This window comes from Haemaphysalis longicornis, unplaced genomic scaffold, assembly GCF_048455015.1.
Source record: "Haemaphysalis longicornis isolate Haplotype H1 unplaced genomic scaffold, Haemaphysalis longicornis Haplotype H1 scaffold_5, whole genome shotgun sequence".
NCBI lineage: Eukaryota > Metazoa > Arthropoda > Arachnida > Ixodida > Ixodidae > Haemaphysalis > Haemaphysalis longicornis.
This window is the reverse complement of record NW_027526385.1, coordinates 159,748,427-159,772,610: the sequence shown is the minus strand read 5'-3', so window position 1 is coordinate 159,772,610 and position 24,184 is coordinate 159,748,427. Positions and strand designations below refer to the sequence as shown.

Sequence of the window (24,184 nt, the reverse complement as noted above, 5' to 3'; positions counted from 1 at the left end):
AAAGTGGAGTCCCATAGACAGCTTCCCAATGCCTATAGGAACACCGTTTTATATAAACAGCTGGTCTGAAGGTACCTGGAACGGCGCACCGGATAAATTCCATAATCATTTTACATGGATCAATGTTCCAGTAACTTTAACTACCCTTTTATTTGGAACAGTGATCCGCATACTTTTATTTGGAACACCGATCCACATAATTTAGTTGCAAAAATATGTGGTGCACTGTTCCACTTAATTTTCAGGATATGTGGAACACGGTTCCAATTATATAACTGGAACTTTTTTGCAAAAAAGTTCCAGTTACTAAGTGGATCTTACGTGGAACCAGATTAAGAGTGTGGGGGCGTCTACCGGGTCGCATCGACAAAGAATTGCACTCGCTTGCTCCAGAGCTGTTGTAAAATGCTCTGCAGCTAAGTATCCATTAGCTACTATCTTGGATGAAAAATTGCACTTAATTTAGCCGCTACGACTACACTATCATTTCACCGGGTTTCATTTGCTTATCTTTATTAGCTCACAGTTGAGTTTTGAACGTTACAGAATTCCCGTCTGCTGTCACGCATGGCCGTCCACCCAGGGCGTATATGCTAACACGAAAAAGCTGTAGGTGTTGTTTTACTTGAACAATCCCAAATAAATTTGTATGGCAGTTTTTCACTAAGAGGGCTCCGTAATCAAGCCGAGTTTTATTTACTCGTCAGAATTAAATAGTTCACACCTTACAGAATTCCACTCTGCTCTTAATACATGCCCGCCTACCGAGGCAGTATGGTCACATAAAACCGCTGCAACTCTGGTTTTATCGCAACTATAACAAAACAAAGTACATTGCAAATATCTTAGAATCTGTTTTCAGGATTGTGTGTGTGTGCGTCCTTGTTGGATCATTGTCGTAAGTAGCCCCGCACACGTAACAGCTTCCGCGGTCTTCCATCTTCACACCAGCGGAAAGGCCCGATTTTTTTTCTTCGAAAGAGTAATGGACTCGCCTCCCAAAGGCCCCCGTCGACCTTTCTTCGTTGTTCAACGGCAGGTGTGTTGTTGAGCGGTCCCGAACCGTAGACGGCGCACGCCTCTTCCGCCCATTACGAGCGAACGGCTCAACCCGGTGATTGGGGCCCCGTTGTAACCGCCGTTTTCGCAGTCGCTTACGTCCTTGCCCCGGCGGAAGCACAACTGTGCAAAAGCCAACCGTTTTTGCTTATATTTTTTATTTACTTATATTGCCCCCTAAAGACTCTTACAAGAGAGTATTGCAAAGTGGGAAGGAGCGGTGATGAGATATAACCAAAGTAAGCGTACATTCAGGTAGCGTAAACAAGAAGGAAAGGCCAGAATGGAAGAGAAAAAGAAAAGGCAGAAATAATTCCAGAAAAAAATAATCCGGCAGTGAAGCAGTAGACGATGGGCTGGCGCGTGGGTGCACGAAAGCTGTGATAGCCAAATATTGTTGTGTTATGTTAACAACGGACGTCTGACTCATAAATCTGGCCCTTTTCCTTGCTTTTAGTGAAATTACTATAATTATTAACACAGGCGCACATGCGACAGATTTATTTATTGTTTTATTTATTTAATTATTTATGTATTTATTTTTTATTTGTTAATTTGTTTATTTATTTATTTATTTATTTTGTTAAGGTAGCAGTCAAGGCTGTTATACAAGGCATCAGTATGTAAACTTCTGAAATTTTTTGGACAAAGGGATATATTTTGTCTAGAAACTTTTCAAAGCAAAGGGGCCTATTTATCATCTAGTATATATAGTGTTACACGCTCCGACGCGGGACATCTCCACAGTAGATTTGAACAATGTCCTTTCGGTTCTGCCACGACAGCTCGAACAATGCGTATACGTACCACCGACTGCTTCGTCGCCGTTAGTGGAAGATCCCCCTGGCGGTATGCGTCCCTGTAGACTTATCTGGTCTAGTAACAGCACGCCAGATCGGCATTTCTTAGGCCTGACCGATGGTTGACGCCCCTGCAGGGCAGTTCTACCTTCCCAACATTTCTTCTATGTATTTGCTGTGAAGAATTAAACTACGCAATAACAAAAAATAGTGAGTACCATGCCGAAATGTCCATACCCAACCACTTCTCTGCAAGCAATATTTCTATAATTACTTGTTATCATAAAAGCTGCATCAATATGAGCCAATTCTGGAACCTCGATGACCACAACAGGCCACCGGGAAAATGGCCAAAATTTTTCGTACCCGATACGCTAAGAGGTGCAGTTTTTCTGGTGGTTTTGTCTCGTGGTTTGTCTAAAGCGAGATAGTATGACATACTGTAACTAATATTATTGTTTCTTCCTGCTTTTTGTTTAGTTTAGTTTTTTAATAATAATAGATTTTTCTAGGATAGCTCACCTATTGTACTTATATAATATATATTCCTGAATAATTGAACACATAACTCTTTAAATATATACATATACATTCAGCATCGCTTTACGGCGACTTCGAATTTTACGACTACACAGTAACAGGAACCTGAGACCTGTACGGTGTTACGGAATATAAAGTGTATATTGCTGCAGTCCGGAACAAAACACAACACAAAGAATGCTACCACAGTAAAATGGAGAAGCTGCGTGTTTCGCTGATGTGAAACAAACCTTCATTCCTGCTTTTTGCCAAAAGCCGCTCAGGAATTCCATTCACCGCAGGCCTCTTAACAGCTCCTGGGGCCACTAAGCAGCCACCGCCCCGCATACGCAGATTATTTCCAACTCGTGGACGTGAACGCCGTTTCGCGTTACTCCAAAGTGTCGCAACGGCTGCCGGCTGTCATCGATCACGCACCGGGGGGCCGCGCCCAGTTCGGCGGCAACCGCACTTAGCATGCGAGGCGGGCGCGGCGGCTCGCGAAGGCCGCCATGCCTGTTGTCCTTTTGTTCAGCGGCCGCTAAGTGCCCGCTTGTGGCTACCAAATTAGGGAAGGCGGCGAAAGTCATTTTGAGCTCTCTGGCTAGCACCGGTGTTCGAGTAAGTAAACAACTGGCGCTCGGTGACGATTCTCTTGAGCGGAGAGTCGTAACGCCCGAGGCTGTGCTCATTCAAGAGTATAGCTTTTCCCTATAGCCGGCTTAAACGCCGGTTGCGACACGAACGTTTTGAGATAGCGTCATCGCGGTGGAAAATACGACACAGGATGGAGAGTGCACCACTACAGGATGGGGAAAAGAATGAGCATGCGCTGGCGTTAATTTTACGGTGAGCTGTTTGTGTAGCAGTGCTATTATTTTCGGAGATAATGCAACTTCAAGAAGGTCACGTTTCGACACGCTAAAGGTTGGCTTTAGCGTGTCAGCTCACCCTCAACTCACCTCTTGATAAACGAGGATGTAGGGTGGGGCCTGAAAGGGGCGTTCAAATGAAAAGGGCCAACAAAGAATCCTCCCTTTCCGATCACGTAGGCAAACCTTTTGTTACCTGGATGACATTGCTTTTTCGTGACTCTGTATCGGCGTTACGAATGTCGTACCAGCAGCGCGTGTAGGCAAAAGGAAAGTGAGCAGTGGTAATTGCATCCTACCTCTTTATTAAAACAGCTTGTCTGTTACCTCCAAGATTTGGGAGAAAAAGCGGCTTTAATGAGGCGGAAGATTCGATGGCGCAAGGCGTGGTACGGAACGTGGACCTCACTTCGGTCTGTGTAATTCCCAGTCTTCTGTTTATGCGTGCCGATAACTGAGCCCGCACTGGTTCCTTTTATCTCTATGGCGGCGAACCATAAACCTGGGGATCCAACTGGCAAGGATTCAAGGAGCGACAATTGTGTCGTACGGTTGATTTAAACTAAGTGAACACGATTCCATAAAGGAATGCGTACAGGATGTTTTGGCCTTGAAACAAAATCCTTTCCGATGGGGATAAGTGTCTTAGGCTTCGCAGTGCCTAACCAGTCCGTGTGAATATCCCTGCAGAAAAAGTGTTATGCGTTGTATTCGTACAAAATCTGTCATTCCTCATATTAAGATATTTATAAATTAAAATAGCATAATTACAAATTATTTCACAGGTGGAGTACCACGCGATGGCACAGTATTACATTACGCTGCAAAATGTTTCCCCCGCCTTTTCATTAAGGGCTTGAGGCCAGTTTTGTGCAATGAGGAGCAAGGCGGGTGTTGTAATTTGCTGGGAGTGGCTTACCGCAATCAAATTGAACAGTTTCGTGGCGCACCATTAATTTTTTGACAGCCGCCGCGGTGGCCCATTGGCTATAGCATTGTGCTGCTGAGCCCAAGGACGCAGGTTCGATCCAGGCAGCGGTGGCTGCTGTTCTGAATGGAGGTGAAAAGCCAAAACGCTTGTTGGGGAGATTTCGACATCTTTAGATATCCTCAGAGGGTTAAAATTAATCTTGAATGCCCCACTACAGCGCCTCATAGCCCAGGTGTAGACTTGCAACGTATAACCACACAATCAATCAATCAATCAATCAATCAATCAATCAATCAATCAATCAATCAATCAATCAATCAATCAATCAATCAATCAATCAATCAATCAATCAATCAACCATCCAACCAACCAATCAACAATCAATCAATCAATCAATCAACCAATCAATCAATCAACCAATCAATCAATCAATCAATCAATCAATCAATCAATCAATCAACCATCCAACCAACCAATCAACAATCAATCAATCAATCAATCAATCAACCATCCAACCAACCAATCAACAATCAATCAATCAATCAATCAACCAATCAATCAATCAATCAATCAATCAATCAATCAACCAACCAACCAACCAATCAACAATCAATCAATCAATCAATCAATCAATCAACCATCCAACCAACCAATCAACAATCAATCAATCAATCAACCAATCAATCAATCAATCAATCAATCAATCAATCAACCATCCAACCAACCAATCAACAATCAATCAATCAATCAATCAATCAACCAATCAATCAATCAACCAATCAATCAATCAATCAATCAATCAATCAATCAACCATCCAACCAACCAATCAACAATCAATCAATCAATCAATCAATCAATCAACCATCCAACCAACCAATCAACAATCAATCAATCAATCAATCAATCAATCAATCAATCAATCAATCAATCAACCATCCAACCAACCAATCAACAATCAATCAATCAATCAATCAATCAACCAATCAATCAATCAATCAATCAATCAATCAACCATCCAACCAACCAATCAACAATCAATCAATCAATCAATCAATCAATCAATCAATCAATCAATCAATCAATCAATCAACCATCCAACCAACCAATCAACAATCAATCAATCAATCAATCAATCAACCAATCAATCAATCAACCAACCAACCAATCAACAATTAATTAATCAATCAATCAATCAACCAATCTACCAATCAATTATTCAATCAATCAATATTAATTAATTAGGTAATCAACCGATCAATCAATCAATTATAATTAATTACTTATAACCTAATAATTAATTATTTATTAATCAGACAATCAAATATTCGATGGATATATCGATAGATACTTTTCCACGCTTCTTGTTTTCCCTTGCTTTAGGTGAACGTTCATTTACCCGTTCTCGTACGACCGACTGTAGGATTTGTTAACTCGTGATTACAATAATGATAAAATAACTGGACTTAAATGTATATTGTTGTTCTTGTTACCTTTCTAGATTTTAGACGGGAGAGCTGATGTTCCTCTTCCGTTTCTCACGGCTAAAACAGTTGACCCTGCAAAGAATTCCTCAGGAGAATAAAACCCGCGTGCGTGCTTTGAAGGCGACAGCATGGCGATACTTATTAAATGTTTTACTGCTATATCGCATTAGAGTCTCCTTATTCTCTCCCGTTTCTTTGTTTTTGGTCCAATTCTTTCGACCGGTTTCTTTTTTTTTCTGCTACTCCGTGCTTGTGTCTCTCCACTTCGTTTCTGCGTCCTTCGGCGCCAATTGCGTCAGCAAACAGACTGACAAACACCACAGCTTTGCCGCAATCGGGTTATATCTGGCTCCCAAACAACTCCCGTGCCCGTGCACCCGTGCAACTCCCGTGCCATCACGTCCAGGTGCAAGGCGGCGCGCACTGTTGTGAAGCCTTTGCGTTTCCAACTGATATTTAGGGGAATATCGGAGGCGGGTGAAATGACCGCTTAAACACCCCGCCCCCACGAATGGCTGCCTCCTGCACCAAGTGGTTGTGCCAGGAAAGAGCGCGCAACAGCGACAGCTTTCGTTCTAACGTTGGGAAGTTGCGGATATTGCACGGCGGTAGCACATGCATGGGTCTGCTATTGTGGTGACCCGGGTTCAAATGCAATCGCACAAGATTCGCTTTATTTACTTTTCGCAGTGGCGGCCTTTTCTTTTACAGGACAGCAACAGCCACAACGGTTTCTCTCATAATGGGGCCCTCAAGGCGTTCACCTTAATGAAACAAGGCGGCTTCTTCTGCCCTCAGATGGTTCTGTTCGTTATTTGTATTTGAAGAAACAGATAACAGGATGAGTAAAAGCCTTTTTGCAGGCACCTTCGAAGGCTGTGTGACCTTCAGAAATACAAATACAGTACTCGCGTGCGCCGATCCGACCGGGGACCTCGATTCACATTACAGTAGAGTCCCTCATGTAGTATGCAAGATCAGTGTGATGGCTCGAAGGTGATTTGTAGTTCTTAAAGCTTTCAGCAGCTAATTACCTTCCAAACTGAAAGGTGTTTTTTTACCGATTTAACGCATTTTTTTACAGTTGATTAGTATTTCAATAGAAAGGGTGCTACATAAAAATTGACGCAGATAATTTGTCGTCCTAATTATTCAGGCTTCGTTGTAGAACCTAGTCTTATGTCACCGCTTAAAATAACTCTGGAAAGGTCAGCATAATTGTAAATCCTCGAAAGAGGGAGACGGCATGCATGTTAAGTGGTTCCCCACCGAACAACTCGTACTGACGTCCCATTCGTTCGTAATGAAGCTCAGGGCGCTTCCATAATCTTCGAAATTTTTGTGTTTTTTGTTTAGTATGAAATTTTGTTTGCTCGCACGTGGTTCCCGTGTGTCGGCACAGCAGAAAACGTCAAATCCACCAAGGATTCCGTGAGCGAGGAACAGCGTTTTTTGCACGTCCTAATGTTCCAGAAAACTTTTTAAATCTGCCAAAAAAGAAATACACGTCCTTCACCTTCTAGACTCCGACATTATCTGATGGGCTTATCTGATGGGCATGGAGCAGCAATCATTGACTGAGGTAGTTTGTGACGTTAAGTGCTGGATGCGTTTGTTTAGTACATTCTGAAAGAATTAAGGATTTGAGAAAAGGTTGAAAGAAGTGTTGCAAGGTCTCCTCAAGAGAATTCATGTGATTACGACGCTGCTTCGAATCATGGAGCACTGAGAGCGCCACTGGGCATCTATGTATTTGAGGGGGTGGAAGGTGACTGCATTTCTGCTCAGTGCAAAAAACACACTACTCACATTCATGCCGAATTTTTTTTTAAATGGACATTTAACTTTATTTTTAAGGGACGATAATTCCGAACTTATTCGTGCAAAAGCTCGAGCGCGTTGCGTGTGGCCTCTCCCAAGACGTTACGTGCTATTGAAACGTGGGATTCTCTTTCCTGACTGACTCAATTTTTAATTTTGATTTGAGATAGTTTAGCCCTCTTGATCGCTAATAACTATCACTGATTCCAACGCGATTGCAACCCACCTCGTGGATCCGCTATTATATAAGCAGCACGGCTACTTATGGGGAAACCCTGGTGAGGATAGCATTCGGAAAGAAGTAAGGCTACCGATGATGACGTATGTACACTCTTTGACAAAATTTTCGAGGCCATGACGAAAGTGCAGAGGCTGCAAAAAAAAAAAAAAAAACCAAAGTACGAGGTCGCCTCTCGAGCGAGTCTGAATCGTTTTATACCCGAAAGCCAGAGAAAACACCTTTCTTACTGCAATAAAATACTTTGCTCACAGTTAAGCGTTAAGCATATTCTTTGAATTCTTTCTTGAAGACAAACCTTTGTCTTGGCCTTGAAAACTTTGACAAATACTGTATGTCAGCGTGTATTGACAAATTTTTAACTCAAATAAGTCAAACACCACGTTAGGGGCTAAAAACGTAAAAAAACAGCCTCTTTGCTGATAGGTGGCACTGTCAGTTACTGCAACGGCAGTTTATTAATAAATAGGGTTTATTGGCACTTCTCTCTCGCGCAGTCATGGGCCAGACACAGGAATGCGACCCTGTCCCGGTGCTGCGCTGTTACGGCGGCCTTCTGAGCGGCGTCGAGGCGGACATGGACCGACTGACCGCCAAATACGGCACAGAGCTGGACGCCGCGCTGAGGACGTTCGCCAGGTGAGCGCTGTTTCCCGTTTACTCGCTAAAGAACCACGCCGACACTGCAGCACTCACGCACTGAGTCACTTAAACGTCCGGAATAAAAGAAAATATGAAATTGGTTTCGCAATTTCTTTGGAAAGTTACATTTTCCCCGTAAGGGCTGTTTTTGGCAAAATGCCAGGTGAAAGAATGTGTTTTGTAATTATCATCATCATCGGCCTGTCAACTTCTCCTGCTGGGCAAAGGCCTCTCCCATGGATCTCCAATTATACCGGTCCTGTGCTAACTGCGACCAATTTATCCTCGCACACTTCTTGGGCTCGTCCGCCCATCTAACCTTCTACCAACCCCTGCCACGCTTGCCTTCTCTAGGGATCCATTCTGTCACCCTTAATGACCAACAGTTATCTTGCCTTCGCATTGCATGCCCTGCCTACACCCATTTCTTCTGCTTCATTTGTACTAATATGTCCTTAGCACGCGTTTGTTCCCTGACCCCCTCCGCTCTCTTCTTGTTCCTTAATCTTACACCTATCGCCTTCCGTTTTATTGCTCTCTGAGTCGTCCTCAATTTAAGTTGAACCTTCTTAGTGAGCCTCCAAGTTCCTGCCGCGTAGGTGAGTACCGATAAGATGCAGCTGTCATACACTTTCCTCTTCGGGGACAATGGTAGGCTGCCATTCATTATCTGAGAATGTCTGCTGTATGCACTCCTACCCATTCTTATCTTTCTAATTATCTCTATCACAAGGTTGGGATCCAAGGCTACTACTTCTAATAACCAAGCGTAATTTAGAGCTTTAATCGCGCAGTCTTCGGTGAAAGGTGACGACAAGTGTGACTCGCATTTCGGTAAAGCCGACACCACAAAGCTCGCGACGGTAGAGTGCTAATTTTGGTCTGTTTTGTCTGGTTGTAGGGCACGCATTCATGCGTTAGGCTGCTCGAGGTGAAGACATTTGGATGCTATCTAGACATTTCTGTTGGAACCGGCTGGTGCGCATGCGCCCCAGAAAACATATAAGTGGTTATAACGCAGTTTTATCGTTTGTAAGTGCAGTGGTATTGTTTGCACAAAGCGGGTGCCTCGGTAATAAAAACGTACCGCGAAGCGTGGCTGGTGGACGTACGTTAGTGTTCTCTCTGTTGGTAATGAAAATAGTGCCGACATGCATAAGAAGAAATGTGCAACTGGTCTGCTAAGCCGGATTTGGGACTGCTGATTGAATTTTTTGTGGATAAACAGTACAAAATATAAAAAAACAAGAACGAGAATCATACGCGTTCTATACAAACACAGCTCATTTTATTAGAGGCAGACATTAAACTTACAATAACACGGATAGGTAAAAGTTACAGCCATGAAGGCATTAAATCTAAACAATAGAAATATATACTTTGGCCTGATGAATATTGCAGTGTCACTACTGCAACCAAGTCAATTTTGTATATCTGCGGTGTTTGCGCTGTTTTCACCGGTATTGGAGTAGTTAGCGGAAATTTTGCGGAATTAGGGGCCGGAACACTGTTAACGTTAAAGTAAATATTTAGTTTGAGCAACATTCTAATATGTAAGCGAACATTAGAATCACGAGAAAGCATGTGTAGCCCTCCGGTGCCCGAAGTTTTCATCTGTGGTCTTACGAACTCCATATGCTTACTTACAACACTACAGCAGGCCAACGGCCCGGCTGATTGAACCCGGTGCTGTTCACGGCACGAGCAAACAGTGGCCTTCGTTGCTTGCCAGGGGCCAAGACCTCAAATTCTGGCTTTCGCTGTTCCGCGCGTTCCATAACCTAATGGAGGCTGTTTGTATTTTAGGTGTCCCACCTATGATTTTGGAAATAATTACAGCCACCCTTCATGCTTTCTTAGAGAGGTTGTTTATCGTGATGATCCATTTATGTGTGACCGTAGCAACTGCGCTCTTCGTAATAGGAAAATGCGGGGCGGCCTGATTACTTATCGCCTTGAAAGAGTGGTTTCCTATTTAAAGCGAAAAAATAGGCGTGCACGTACTTTGCAACAGCGTTTCACATCACCGAAAAAGCGGGTTATCATATACAGGCTGCCTGTACACTGTCGTATTCGAAACAAGGCTCGGAAGCCAAAGCGTTATCTCTTCACTACTTCACCTGGACACCTCAATGAGAATCAAAATGTTTTTCCAACTCGTCTCGCCTTTTCGCTACTTCTGGTCCACCCTTGATTCCCCTTGTGGATTGTTACATGGCATGTTGTTCTCCGCTTTCTTAACGGCACTAAATTAGCGGAACCCTTTTGTGATGGACGCGAAAAGCAAAAACGCCCGTGTGTACGAGATTTGGGCGCACGTTAAAGATTCCCAGGAGGTTAAAATTAATCTGGAGCCCTCCACTACGGCGCGCCTCATCGCCTGAGTTGCGTCGGTGCGTTAAACCCTACAAGCAATCAATTAGCGGAACCTTATCTTTATAACCTTATCCCAATAAATGAGAAAAAACAGAATCGTACACGGCTGCCTCACTGAAACAATGTTGCTCAGAATCTGTCTGGTACTCTACCGACCCAACGAATATGTGGCGGCCTTTTAAAACTTCCCGCGCTCTTGCAGCAAGCACCCTGCTTCATCGTCACCCTGCAAGCTGCGTCCGGGCGAGCAGGCACGTTGTACCCAGGCGGAGCGCGAGCAGCTGGACCGACTCGAAGCGGTGTACGAGGTCTTCCAGAGGACGGTCAGCGACGACCAATCGCTCAGGGGTGAGTTTTATACTACCTTCTCGCGCACATCCAGATTGAAGCAAGTTCTCCCGGGGTTTCTCGCGTGCAAAGATACGCCGGTAAAAACGGCCAAGCCGCATAAGAAACATAAACAAATCTCTTTGGCGCTGATGTAATGCGGATATATGAAATACCTTGGAATATGTGTAATTCCACTGTTTTTACTAAGTGTTTTTATTGATCCAGTTGTCTATGATGAACTAACCAGCAGGTGGCATTTGGAACGGCGAGGCCTCTGTAACCGGGAGGCTACAAAATGCCTTGAAGGTGCCTCTAAATTTTTGCAAATGACTGATAGCAGGAGTGTCAAAAACAAAGTGAAATTGCTACGTTACACTACCGCCTTGAACTCCACACTCTACACCCCCCGACCCCGACAAGCTAGCCACTACCGATGAAGTCACTACGTACCGCCGCCTTCAGATGAACCCATACCCACACGGCACCCTCCAAGTCATCCACCTCAACCTCTACGCCGACACTTGCAAGTTATGTCCCCAGCCCTGCACACTCTACCACATTTCCTGAAAGTGTTCGCGAACTCCTCCTCTTACCCCATCGCTTCCCTTAGACACGAGCAGTGGGAAGGCATGCTAGCCAATACCCCGGCGATCAGCTTCGGCTGGTATGAAAGGCTCCCGCCGGCTGCGACCGCCCAGTGATTTCTGTTCTAAAACCTCCCGTTTCAATGGCTACAGAAATGAATTATCCCTCGGTGCAAGTAAAGTATATTAGTCGTCCTTCTAGAATATGTACAACGCCGGAGTACTTCATGCTAGACGTATTTGATAACATTTTGTAACTTTCCAAAGACCCACAAAGTCACCTGTGATTGTTGTTTACCCATGAAAATGTCCGAAAATAAACAAGTGAATTCTACACGCGCTGCGACTTGGAGAACATCTGGGGCCGTTTGCCAAACCTCATAAGTTCCCGCCTACAATAAGACAGTGATTACCGACTACCATAAGTCGAAGTCGGCCACGGCGAATAAGTCGGTTGCCGGAAAACCCTACCGTTGGCCAACTTATCACTGCGCTTATTTCGGTTTCAGGCAAACGACGTATTTCCTAGCGAGCGCTTAAGTTGTTATCAACTTTAGCCCACTTATCGTGTTCGGGCAAACGGTCCCTGATAATGGGTTGAATTAAGCTAGTCGCTTATTAGTCGGTATTTAAATATAAACGCATTTTGGGTTTTGGCATTTGAGGTTTGGTTTCGTTAAGCGTTTAACTAAAAGAATCTACTGTTCGGGAATGGCGCTGTATGATTTACGCCACCTACAACATAGTCTCACCGATGAGACGACAGATCTGGCTTGATTGCCGCGCGCTGGCCGTAGGGTTAAGAACAGCGTCTGCGCGCTTTCCGAGTCCGAACAACAACGTCAGCTTCTTACGCTGTTCAATCGATGACGATCAGAGGTTACCTTTCATGATGATGATGATGAATAGAGCTGAGCTTTGATACAGTTGACAGCGGGCGGCGACATTGAAGTAACCCGACGTCGGCGCTTGTAGTATGCTCCAATGGAGACCCTTAACCCCATTGCCGCGGTATAAAGGACGCATACCCTTAGACCAAATGTGCTCAGCATCCGTACGTACTCTTGTAAACCCACGCAGACATGATCTCGGCGTACAAGTGCTGGGACAGGCGCAAGTACCGTGACTGCTTCGCCAGCCTGCTCCAGGATACGCTAATCCGCCAGTACATCGACGCGGGGCAGCAGGACAACCCTCAGAGGTCGAGGATCTGCAGGTGAGTTGGCCACACCTCGACGCATTTTCGTCATGAATTTTCCGCGTCTAGGGCGCCCTACTTGTTCATTATGCCGGAACGATGTCGAATCTTCCCAAATCATTGATTCAATCATTGAACCACCACCTGTATTTTAAAGAGACCACGAAGGCAGAATACAAGTTTGCTATATTCAAAAGACTCCCTGATGTATAGATAACAAAGATACCAATTTTACCGTAAGCTCTAAAAAATAATGCGGATGATAATGAAAACCGGTGAAGCAGTGGCAACTCTTCGGTCCCTTTCCACCGATTCTTTATGCAATTAACGAAACTTGTTTGTACGATTGTACGGCCACCCACCAATTTCATGGCGAAGGCACGTGACTGGGCGATTGCATTGGGGGCTGAGTTCTGTTTAATCGTGTCACCTAAATGCTTACGTGCATTTGACAAATTGAAGAATATGTTTTCAGTGCTGCCGCACATTAGGCTACTGCTGCACATTTGCGGCACAGTAGCGTAAAATTTGAGAGTTTTTCAACATCTGTTGAGTTTTTTTTTTTTGCTAAATGTTTTTTTTTCTGGATAGAATCTAGCTCAGAGAGTTGCCAAAGGCTAGTTCTCTGAACCTGAACAAAGTGGTATTTTCTTTTAAGTATCCTTTCAGCTAAAATAGTTTTTGCACGGCTCTATCATTCAAGAACAAGTCGATAAAAGAAATTGTGCACAATTACCCTCCCTTCTGTTGGAAATTTAAGCGGAGCTCGTTGGAGAATATTAATCTGTGGTGCAATGGGGTAAACACTTGCGACTGACGTGCGCCTATTTTCGATTATATATACCATTCCTTGCGTCACCTTCGGTGACTATCAGCGCTGGATTCCAGCGCCTGCAGCCTCTACTCTAGCAGAGTGCTTTAGCAGCAGCAGTTGGTGAATGGCTTGTATCGACTGCATTGTTCATCTTCCACAAAACTCTGCATAAGCATAAAGGTGAAAAATTAAAAAGATCTTGAGCATGCCGCGATTGCTTGATGAGCGGGGAAACCTCGTGTCATCATTTCGCACCTCCAGCACTGGGCATCCCAAAGTTTTTATCCTGCACAGCAGCCGCCACGGAACGTGCCAAAGTGCAATGCCGGTTTCATCTAGATACCATAAACCGTACTCCTCCGCTTTCGTTCTCACTTTTCCTAGATTTTCTTCACTTGCAAGTTCCTGCTTAAGCTGCCAGCCTACCCGCCTCATTCGGTTTACTAGGCGCTCTTTAATATGTTCATCATCTCATCCATTGCTGTGCGCTTCCTTTGTTCCTGCCGCACAGTTACGTAGTACATCGAGTATATAAATATCATGACATTCATCACTAAGCTGTAAACAGACCACTGAACTTTACTGTAAAATGCCGGCGCTTGTCTTGTACTGTCAAACCTGCTCTTAGTGCTATCTGATGACGTAGAACTTAACCCAAGCCCACCAAAAACAACCTCTGACCCTATCCTAACCGCTATTCTAAAGCTAGAAGCTGGGCAAGCCACCCTACGCACCGAAATAGAGAAGCTCAAGCTAACCCATGAAACACATCCCAGCCAGTTGTCCACTCTAACCAATCGACTTCTAGCGCTCGAATCCCAACTAAGCAACCGTAACACGAATGCCGAAATGACCACTGACGACCAGTTAACCCAGGAAATAACAATGCTAAAAACCGAAAGCACCGACTTAAGCAAACGCCTCAGAAGAAATAACCTGCTGTTCCTAGGTCTAGACGACAGAGATAAAGAGTCATGGAAGGAATCGGACGAAAATGTTGTGGCATTCTGCCAGACAAATTTAAACTTCCAACTTAACGCAGGCGACATTGAAATGGCTCATCGTATCGGAACCGCCTCTCTCAACAAAAAGCGGCCTATCATCGTCAAGTTTAATAACTTCAAAACAAAAGAGAGCATACTATCATGTGGGCCAAAACTAAAAAATACTGACTACGCGATTAGAGAACACTTCGCATCGGCCACACGCCTAGCCCGGTCCAAGCAACCAAAAATTCATAAAACCTAAAAACTGCGCGTTCAAACTAAGATTAGACAAGGTGCTCGTGGGCAATAAATGCTACATCTACAACGCTGCCACAGAAAGCAATAGTGAATGCACAAAGTTTTCGATTAGTTCTGCGGGTCATGACAAACCACCTCTTGGCACTAACAATGGCGTCAAATGACGTTAACCAGATCGTTCCACCAGTTTCCCATCTCAACGGTGACAGTTATCATTCCTGAAGGTTAACGTCATGTTCACCTACATGCGAAGCGTAATGCCTAAACGCATCGAACTTAGCAGTTTCAATGATGACACTGAAGCCGATTTCCTAGTACTAACCGAAACTATGCTGCACAGCAACATTAGTGACAACGAGGTCCTCCCTTCTAACCAAAAATTTAACGTGTTTCGCCAGGATCGTATTTGTCGCAGAGGAGGTGGTGTCCTCATCGCTATCAAAAACACACTGTCATCATCGCTTGTATTACAGGACGATAACCTTGAATTATTGTGCATCCTCCTACAAAACCCCGCGGTCAAAGCGATTTTCAGCGTCTGCTACCGGCCACCTCACAGCCACCGATCCTTTTGTGATTCCCTCACACGTGCCTTAACTGACATAAAAACCAAACATCCTGACACTCCCGTTTTCTTGTTTGGCGATTTCAACTTCCCTGAGATAAGCTGGGCTCTGCTTTCGACACCGAACAAAACCACTACTAAGGAAGCCAACCAATTTATTAATCTTGCTTTAGACTTTAACCTCCACCAAGTTACATCATGCCCAACACGGGGCAACAACACACTCGATCTGTTCCTAACCACCTGCCCTTCTGACATTAATAGTGTAAACGTTTTGCCCGGCATTAGTGACCACAGTCTGCTCGACATCTCCATAGCCCTTCCGTTTGCACGAAAATCCCCTAGCATGAAACTGATTACTAACTACAAGCGTGGTAATTACGACGCCATTAACAATGAACTTTTCGATTTTATTCGTCCTTCTGTAAAACCTACGAAACGCGCACTCCTAATGCTAACTGGGAATTGTACAAAAATGAACTATTAAACTTTAAAATTATATTTATTCCTACCCTACTTGTGAAATATGATTCTAATAACCCATGGTTTAATAACTGCCTAAAACGAATTCGGAATAGAAAAAAACGCTTCTACCGATCAGCAAAAGCAAAAAATGAACCACTATCGTGGGACCGTTGCCAGTCATCTGCGACTCAATACGTAAAAGAAATAGCCGATGCCAAGATAAATTCTTTTCAACTGACTTACTATCCATGCTGAAAAGTAATCCAAACAAGTTCTGGCGCTTACTGTCCCCTAAGTCGAAGACTAATCAACTTGAACTCACAAACATGGACGGTCAACTCATAGACAGTGACAAATGTGCTACATTTCTCAACCACTACTTTACATCTGTGTTCACTCCCCTTAACAACACATCCATCACAGCTCAACCATAAACACCATCCAGTGCAGAACCCGACATTTCATTTATTCCTAAAGGTATAGCCCAATTAATTAGTACACGGAAGTTAACATCATCTGCAAGTTGTGACGAGATTAACCGTAAGTTACTAAAAAATACTATCCTCGTCTCAAGTGAAATCCTATGTCTAATATTTGATCAATCCGTACACAGAGGCCAGGTTTCAGACAACTGGAAAGAAGCAAAAATAACCCCCGTCTTTAAATCAGGCAGTTTCTCTTCACCAGCTAATTTCCGCCCTATTTCTCCTACGTGCATATCGTCCAAGCTTCTTGAACACATAATAGCATCTCATGTCATGAATCATCTGGAAAGCATGAATTACTTTTTCCCATACCAACATTGATTTCGGAAATTTTACTCGTGCGAAACACAGCTCGCTGAGTTTGCGCTCGACATTCAAGTTAACATGGATAACAACCTTCAAACGGACGCCATGTTCTTAGACTTTGAAAAAGCATTTGATCGCGTCCCACATAACCAACTACTCTCAAAATTAACTTACCTCGGTTTAAAGACAAACATAATAAATTGGATTCAGGACTTTCTTACAGACCGCATGCAATTCACTTTCGCCAATAACAACCAATCATCGCTTACAGCTGTTACATCGGGGGTACCACAGGGTGCCAGTCTATCGCCACCTTTTTTTCTAATTTATATAAATGATCTGCCAACTAACATAAAAAGTAAACTAAGACTATTTGCCTACGATTGTGTCCTCTACTCTGCAATTAAAAGCCCCGACGATAACAGCACCCTACAAGATGACCTTAACACTATCGCATTATGGTGCAATAATTGGCCCAAGCCCCTCAACTAATCGAAATACAAACTAATCTCATTCTCTCGTAAACGCTCCATCACCCACCACACTTAAAGGAGCCATGAAGAGAAAACACAAGTTTGGTTCATTTGAAAGATTGCCTCGTTAGAATCACAACGACACCACTTATAACGCAAACTTCCTTCAAATAAGCTACATAATTAGGAAAAAAGGAAATGACCATGCAACCCACCAGCTCATTTTCCGCAACAGAACCTATGATGTCACTCGAGAATGCTCTGCGATTGGCGGAGGCCGGAAAAAGCAAACGCATGTTAGGCAGGGCTTACAGTTTGCATAGCGAGCTAAATGCCCGTGAAACATACTACACATTCTTTTTATGACAAAGAACGGTGGAGTAAACGGTTGAAGTTCCGAACGAACACGCAAGCGTGTGCGCCAATGAGTACGACACTACCGCCGGCCGAGCTCGACATCTCGCCGTCGCGCAGACGAATTTTCGGGTTCGAGGCTTTTAGGGGCCAACGAACCGTTCCAGCACGTGCAGCCGCGACCTTGCTTGATATCTTAATCCCTTGACAGGAGGTTGGCCGTCATATCGCTAACCAGCAAAGTTACAAATAGAAACCAGGGGAGTAAGGAACAGCAAGAAGCGACGAGATAGTGCCAGTCGTCGCAGAAGTTTTGAATGGTGTTGGCTTGCTGCTGTCGTTACGAGCTCGTATCCAGTTTACAACCACTGAAAACTTCAGTTTGTTCGAGTACTTTACAATGAAATTTCGTTGCTGCGTTTTGAAATGTCCATGTAGTACGGGCAAATCGTCGAGGGAGTGCGACATCCCCGCCGGTGAGGAGATCTCCTTTCATGTGCTGCCCAACGACGAACCGCGGCGAAGCAAGTGGCTACGTTTTGTGAACTTTGCAAACGGAGGAGAAAGAGAGCTAAAGGAAGTACGAGTGGGCTCGCTTCATTTCCGAGGAAGTGATTACGGCAGGGACCCTTACGTTAGCTCACTCCTGGGATATGCTGGCGCTCGTCGCCGACTTCGTCAAATCGCTCTGACCTTGGGGAAAAAAAATGCCGTAAACACCGCGCATTGACGCTCGTATTTTTCTGGTCGAAGCAGAGAGCTCGCGCGAACGGCTTTCCATACACGACACCAGCCAACTGGCATAAGCGATACTGCTACTGAAATTGAACTATTATTAACCGTAATAAAAATACGGCACATACGTACCAGTCTGTATTCGTCCGTCGCGACGGGGCTGACGAGGCAGCGGCGCCGACGGCAGGGCGTTCGTCTGTTGTGGCTATCGCGGAATGGTCGCTTTCCCGTTCACCGCGTATCCCACAACTCCTGCCGCTCGTGCACTTAGAAGCATTGAGCGTTCAAGTGGTGTGAGGTTGCATAAGCAATCCCCAGCTCCTCGGCGAGAGATGTTTTCAGGATCAGGTGATTCCATGACCAGGGCTGCAGGTGCACTAGGTTTTACTAGTATTTTTAAAATGGCCGCCGTCTCGATCGACTCCCGCGTGTGGGTGCTATATGGAGTCGACATAATAAGTATCTGTTTCATGGACCGGCTCGTATGACGCCATTGTTCACGTCACGGAATGTTCAATTTTAGCGGGAGATTTAAAAATTTGGCTTAAATTGCCTTATTTCTCAGTGAATAAAGCATCATTTGCATCTTCCGGGAAAGCATCTTCCGGGAAAGCGCTTGGGGTACTATGAAACACCTAATCTTTCGAATAAAACAAACTTTTGTTTTCTCTTCATGGCTCCTTTGAAATATTAACGCTTTTTCCATATGCTCTGTAACATCGTATAAATAGTTAGACGTTCACATGACACCATCATTATCATGGGAATTACACATCGACACAATCTGTTCCGAAGCATCAAGGACACTTGGTTACCTCCGACGAAATCTGAAAATCGCGTCCATAGAAATAGAAAAACTTGCTTTTCTAACATTCGTGAGGCCTAAACTTGAATGCTCGCAATCAATCTGGCATCCATCTCAAGCATATTTGACCAGTAACCTAGAGTCCATACAATATCGTGAAGCTCGCTTTATCGCCTCCCAATACTACTCCCGAACCAGCGTCACATCTTTAAAACAGTCCATTTCCCTTCCGTAACTTGTATCGCGCCGTCATATCCCACGTTTATGACTACTTCATGGGGCCTACTATCATCCAAAATCCGGGCACGAATTATTAAACCATCCCACCGCACGTCAGCTCGCCTAAATCACACCCAGGCAAAAGCACACTTACCCAGTCGAACATCGGCATTCACAAGTTCGTTCTTTCCCAATGCAATAACCCTTTGGAATTCGCTACCCGACAATATAGTATCATGCACTGACCACGCATCTTTTCGAAAAAAATTGGACGACCATTATCACTACTCCGAACATCAATGCTGTGTCTAATATAGATCCCGACTAGTTGAACCTGTACCATTGCTCTTGCTTGTCTTTTCTTTATGTGTGCTTTTTTCTTCTTTTTTTTTCTTTTTTTAGCTTTGTAACTGAACATGTGTATTTGGTAATTTGGTATTAGTTTTCCCTGATCTGCTTTTTTTTTTGTTCTTGTTAGTTGTGCTGCCTGATGCATGTCAGTCACTATTTTTCTTGTATTATTTTTTCTTTTTTTGCCCAGTTGTATATATCATACGCTTCCTCATAGTTTTTCCTATATGTATTTGCCCACCCCCCTTATGTAATGCCTTCGGGCCTTTAAGGAACTAAAAAATGAAATGAAATGAAATGAAATGAAATGAAATGTTGCCCAGCGTGCGCACGTCCCACGGCGTGACGAGTAGTTTCGCCACAGTTTCCTGGTCTGTAAAGCTAACCTTACGCCTGTACCAGCTCACATCTCTAGTTTGAACAGCTAAATGTTTACATCGAAGCTGAATCCTTCATCAAAATTTTGCTGTCCTACATTCGTCGCAGGAATTAATAACTCAGACGCCGCCTGAGGCCTTCTTACGGGATAAGAATGCCAACGCATAAAGTCTTCTTGAACCCCGCTGAGCAATGCTTGGAGTTTCCACTGCGGATAGTAATCGTTTCGTCTTTTGCCGCGGAGTATTGCCATTGCACTTGCGTGGACGGCCAGATATCGCTACTGTTGATGCTGTGGCCGCTGGATGTATGGATACATGGACGCATTTTACACTGTAGTATACCGGTACGACACGTACACGTAGGGGATTGGCATGCATAAGTCTGTAGCACTCTGGGTTCAAGATATAAAGGCGTGAACTTTTATTGCGGTGCCAAGTTTCCTCATGACTGAGCTCTGTATACGAAGAAGCTTTGCGGTGGCGTGACTAATCAGCTCCTAATCAAACTCGGCATGTGTCGTCCATAAAACCACCCAGTTTTATCTGGAAAGAAAAATTGACTTGATATGATTTGATGCCGCGACAACAGCTGTGTAAAGATCATGAGTCACTGCAAAAACGGAAATAAACGGACGTGTCAGGATGTAGCGCAGTAATGGCAGTCTCTGCCACTATTGATGCGCGTATGGCAGCGAGGGTGGGCATAAGTGCGCAGAGGCTGCGTTGCTGATGTCCTGGTGAGCGTTCACGTGAATCCGAAGAACTACGGATCATGTGAAGAGACCCCTTTCATTCGGTCAACCGAAATATCATCGGAACTTAAACAACCATCCGTTGCTGCGTGCACTGCGAGTGGGACACGAGACGGTTTTGAAAAATTTGGCGCCAATCCACTCACTGAATGCAGAAAGCCATGTAGCTGTAATCGACGTGCTTATCTTCTCGTACTCCAGAGAATACCATGAGGCTTACAAAAATAACATAAATGAAAGCGCCTTTTCCCCCTGCGTATAACGGGCCCACAGCGTACTACTACAGCAGTGCCACCAGAGTACGCCTACACAAGCACCTCCGCGGACGAGGCACCTCGCACTCACCTGCCGAACAAGTACTGCGGCTGCCCCGGCACCTTACAGTTTCGTTTTAGCATCCACTGGACGGAAATCTGGCGCTATTGGGTACGGAAGCCGGCCCATCCTATGTCCTGCCCATCCGGGGTGCGCGACTTCATACTACAGGAGCGCAGGGCTTCTGCCCGGGAGCTTACGGCACACTATTCCTCTCCCGTCCACCGCAGTCCTCTTTCTTGTTTGGCACGTGCCGTGTTCCTGACACGGACCTAACACACCCTGGAAACGTTTTCCGGGCATACATACGGAAGCTGGGGGTGCAAAGCTGTCAGGTAAAAATTGCATTCAGGAACACCAAATTTAAAAAGGAGTCTGCCGACAGCCTTTACAGAAAGCTGAGCAGGAGTACTTTCTGGACAACACGTGTCCCCGGAATATACACACGTAAGGTTCTGTATTCGTCCTAAAATTAAAACAAAAATAGATGGAAAAGAACTGAATCCCAAAGGCAATACAGGTCACGGTAAACGTCATTTCAGCTACCGCGGTTGTCTGTGGGTTTTTTGTTTCATTGTGGCAATGAAACTACTTAAAGAAAATTGTTTTACGGCTCCTCCACCTGCTTTTCTTGGCGGCACATAGCCCTAAGTGGCAGATAGCTGAAAATTTGTAAGCCATAATTATCAAAGGCGCACGCCTAGCCCGCATGCTTAAAAACAGCCACATATACGAGGCTTAATTTCGGCAAAATTGTTTGAATAATTATCAATTCCACAAATTGTATTAGCAGTGTTGATGGCGCAAACCTACACAAACTCTCTTTGGCGTTGGGAAGCGTCAGTATTCACCGGTGCACTGCGCCAACTTTACGATGTCGCGCAGGAAGTGGTCCTCCCTATCCGGCAGCTGCTTCGACGAGTCTCACGAGGTGGAGTGTCCAGAGGGCAACGCAGCTGCGGGCCGCCAGCACTTCCGGGATCTTCTCGCTGCCTATGTGGCCAGCTTCGGCTGCCCGTACAACAGCGCGGACGTGAGCAAGCCCTCCTTGCTGGGAGCGACTCTCCTCGCCCTCGTTTCGGTGCTGCTGCTTCGTACCGGCGCCATTTTCTGAGCAACGCCGCCCGGTCTGTGAACGCGCAGCCTTAGGGCTCTAATTCCTGTGACTCATACGTGCATTCGAAACTCAGGGGAGTGCAGAAGCCGCAGTTCCAGGGAGGCGCCGTTATCAGTCATCTTACTTGACGAAACCTCCATGCGAGCCTGTTTCCGTGACTGCAGTCCTCTCTTTATTGGTTATGGTGTTTTCTTTATGGATGCTTCTCATGTTTCGATTTCGCATGGCATTTTAATTTCTTTCCAGTAAACATAGCATGTTGTATGCCCCTAAATAAAGGGGAATTTTTTTCCCTCATTCCTTAAGTAACCACCATCATTCTCAGTTATATTGGCATTCTCAGCGCTTTTCTTCTGTGGTAAATGACTTTGAACTGATCGTCCCAGCGTTAAAAATATGGTCATTAGACCTCCAAATATTGTCTTAGTGTTATTTTCGAATCAATTTATGTGAAGTGACAACACGTTTTTACCTACTGTTGCAGAGTGACTACGTAATACCTACGCATCCCACGCAATATCTAACCCGTTTTACAGGTAATATCATTCAAAGCGGATGGCCTTAGCTTATACTGACAGTCGGTTAATTCGTCATGTCTACACGGGGAAATAAATTTCATTTCATTACAATATTGTCCCGTATTTCTTAAAACCCGCACCAAAAGGCGACTGTGACGACGAAGAAGTGGGTGAGTGCGCGTGTTCTCTGATCATCGTCATTCAGAGCTCTGGCACTCGCGCTTGGAACCCTGTGCTTGACCTCTCGCGAAAAGACTCCGGCTGCTTCTCCTCATCTGGTAGTCGCCTTCAAAGACCACCGCTCAACAAGAGCGTGTTTATAGCACGCCACAATATTACTATTTCTAACGGGCAGTCGCCTCACCAAATTGGATGATTCTAATGTAAATGCGTTCGTAATGTATTCACAGATTCTTTATAAGTTTTGAAAACCAACCAATGAAATCGTTTTTAATAAAAACCACGCATCGCTGGTATAGGCGACATATGTTGATGTCACAAACCGAGTCGTGTAAACAACAAATCCGAATATGGTCAGCGGCGAACATGGCGGAGCTTTGTGACTGTGTTGCTTGGCCTCGTTTCTATATGACAATATGGAACGAGAAATGTATATTTACTGACGGTTTGTGTGTACATGGTGCTCGCCGCCTTTATTGGTGAAATTTCTTGTTTAGTGCCGTGCGACTGCAGTCGAGGTTACACATTCCGGTCGGAAGCAAATGGAAAGGTGCTCTGTGAATGCCATTGGCATCTAATAGAATTCGGTAATGTGGTATTCTCGTGCATCGCCAAACTGTAGTAACACTCACAGCTACTGTCATACACTCCAAATATCATTAGATTTCTCGAGCAAGAGTGGCAAATACTGCTAACACAAATGATTGCACGTAGAAACAAAACATTATATTCACACCAAAATGCATACTGTAATAAAGTAGCAGGTAAGTCATATTAAACTACAATGTATAATATTAATTCATGCGTGAAGTTTACACAAAAGGGCAAACCTGTTGGTTTGACTACTCAAGCACGCACTACACAAAACGTACGTAAACCTACATGTTTATGTACAGTGGAGATTACCAAAGCATAAGAAAAATTTAGTGCCCTTCGACTCTGTGAAGACGGACGGCCAGCAAAGCTGTGGTGCCGAGCCTCAACGTGAGGTTTGAGTGGGTCGTAGTCCAAGGGATGCACGAAGCAAAACACGTTTGTTTGAAATTTGTGATTGAGCATTGTCCCTGGTATATTAAGTGAAAGAACTTTTGACGAACTACAGTTTTGTTCGCGTGGACACGCATGGGGCAGTCCGTTTCCCTCCCGTGAAATCCCATATGTATTGACAGCGGACAAGAAGTCCACAATATTTACAACTTCACAGTGAACCATGCAATTTTGAGACGCACTTCCCGCCGCCGCCGCAGAAGC

The 24,184-nt window shown here is 44.6% G+C and overlaps 1 protein-coding gene across 1 annotated transcript in view; it reads left to right on the top strand.

The window, feature by feature from the left end:
• LOC144139490 (uncharacterized) overlaps positions 1 to 22,864 on the top strand; it is a 39,107-nt gene extending 16,243 nt beyond the window's left edge. The window contains exons 2-5 of the mRNA XM_077671817.1: positions 8,223 to 8,364; positions 10,946 to 11,091; positions 12,738 to 12,873; positions 22,004 to 22,864. Of these exons, the coding sequence (XP_077527943.1) occupies positions 8,223 to 8,364; positions 10,946 to 11,091; positions 12,738 to 12,873; positions 22,004 to 22,232 (653 nt within the window). The 3' untranslated portion in view covers positions 22,233 to 22,864. The remainder of the gene's footprint in view (positions 1 to 8,222; positions 8,365 to 10,945; positions 11,092 to 12,737; positions 12,874 to 22,003) is intronic.
• Positions 22,865 to 24,184: the final 1,320 nt, after the last annotated feature.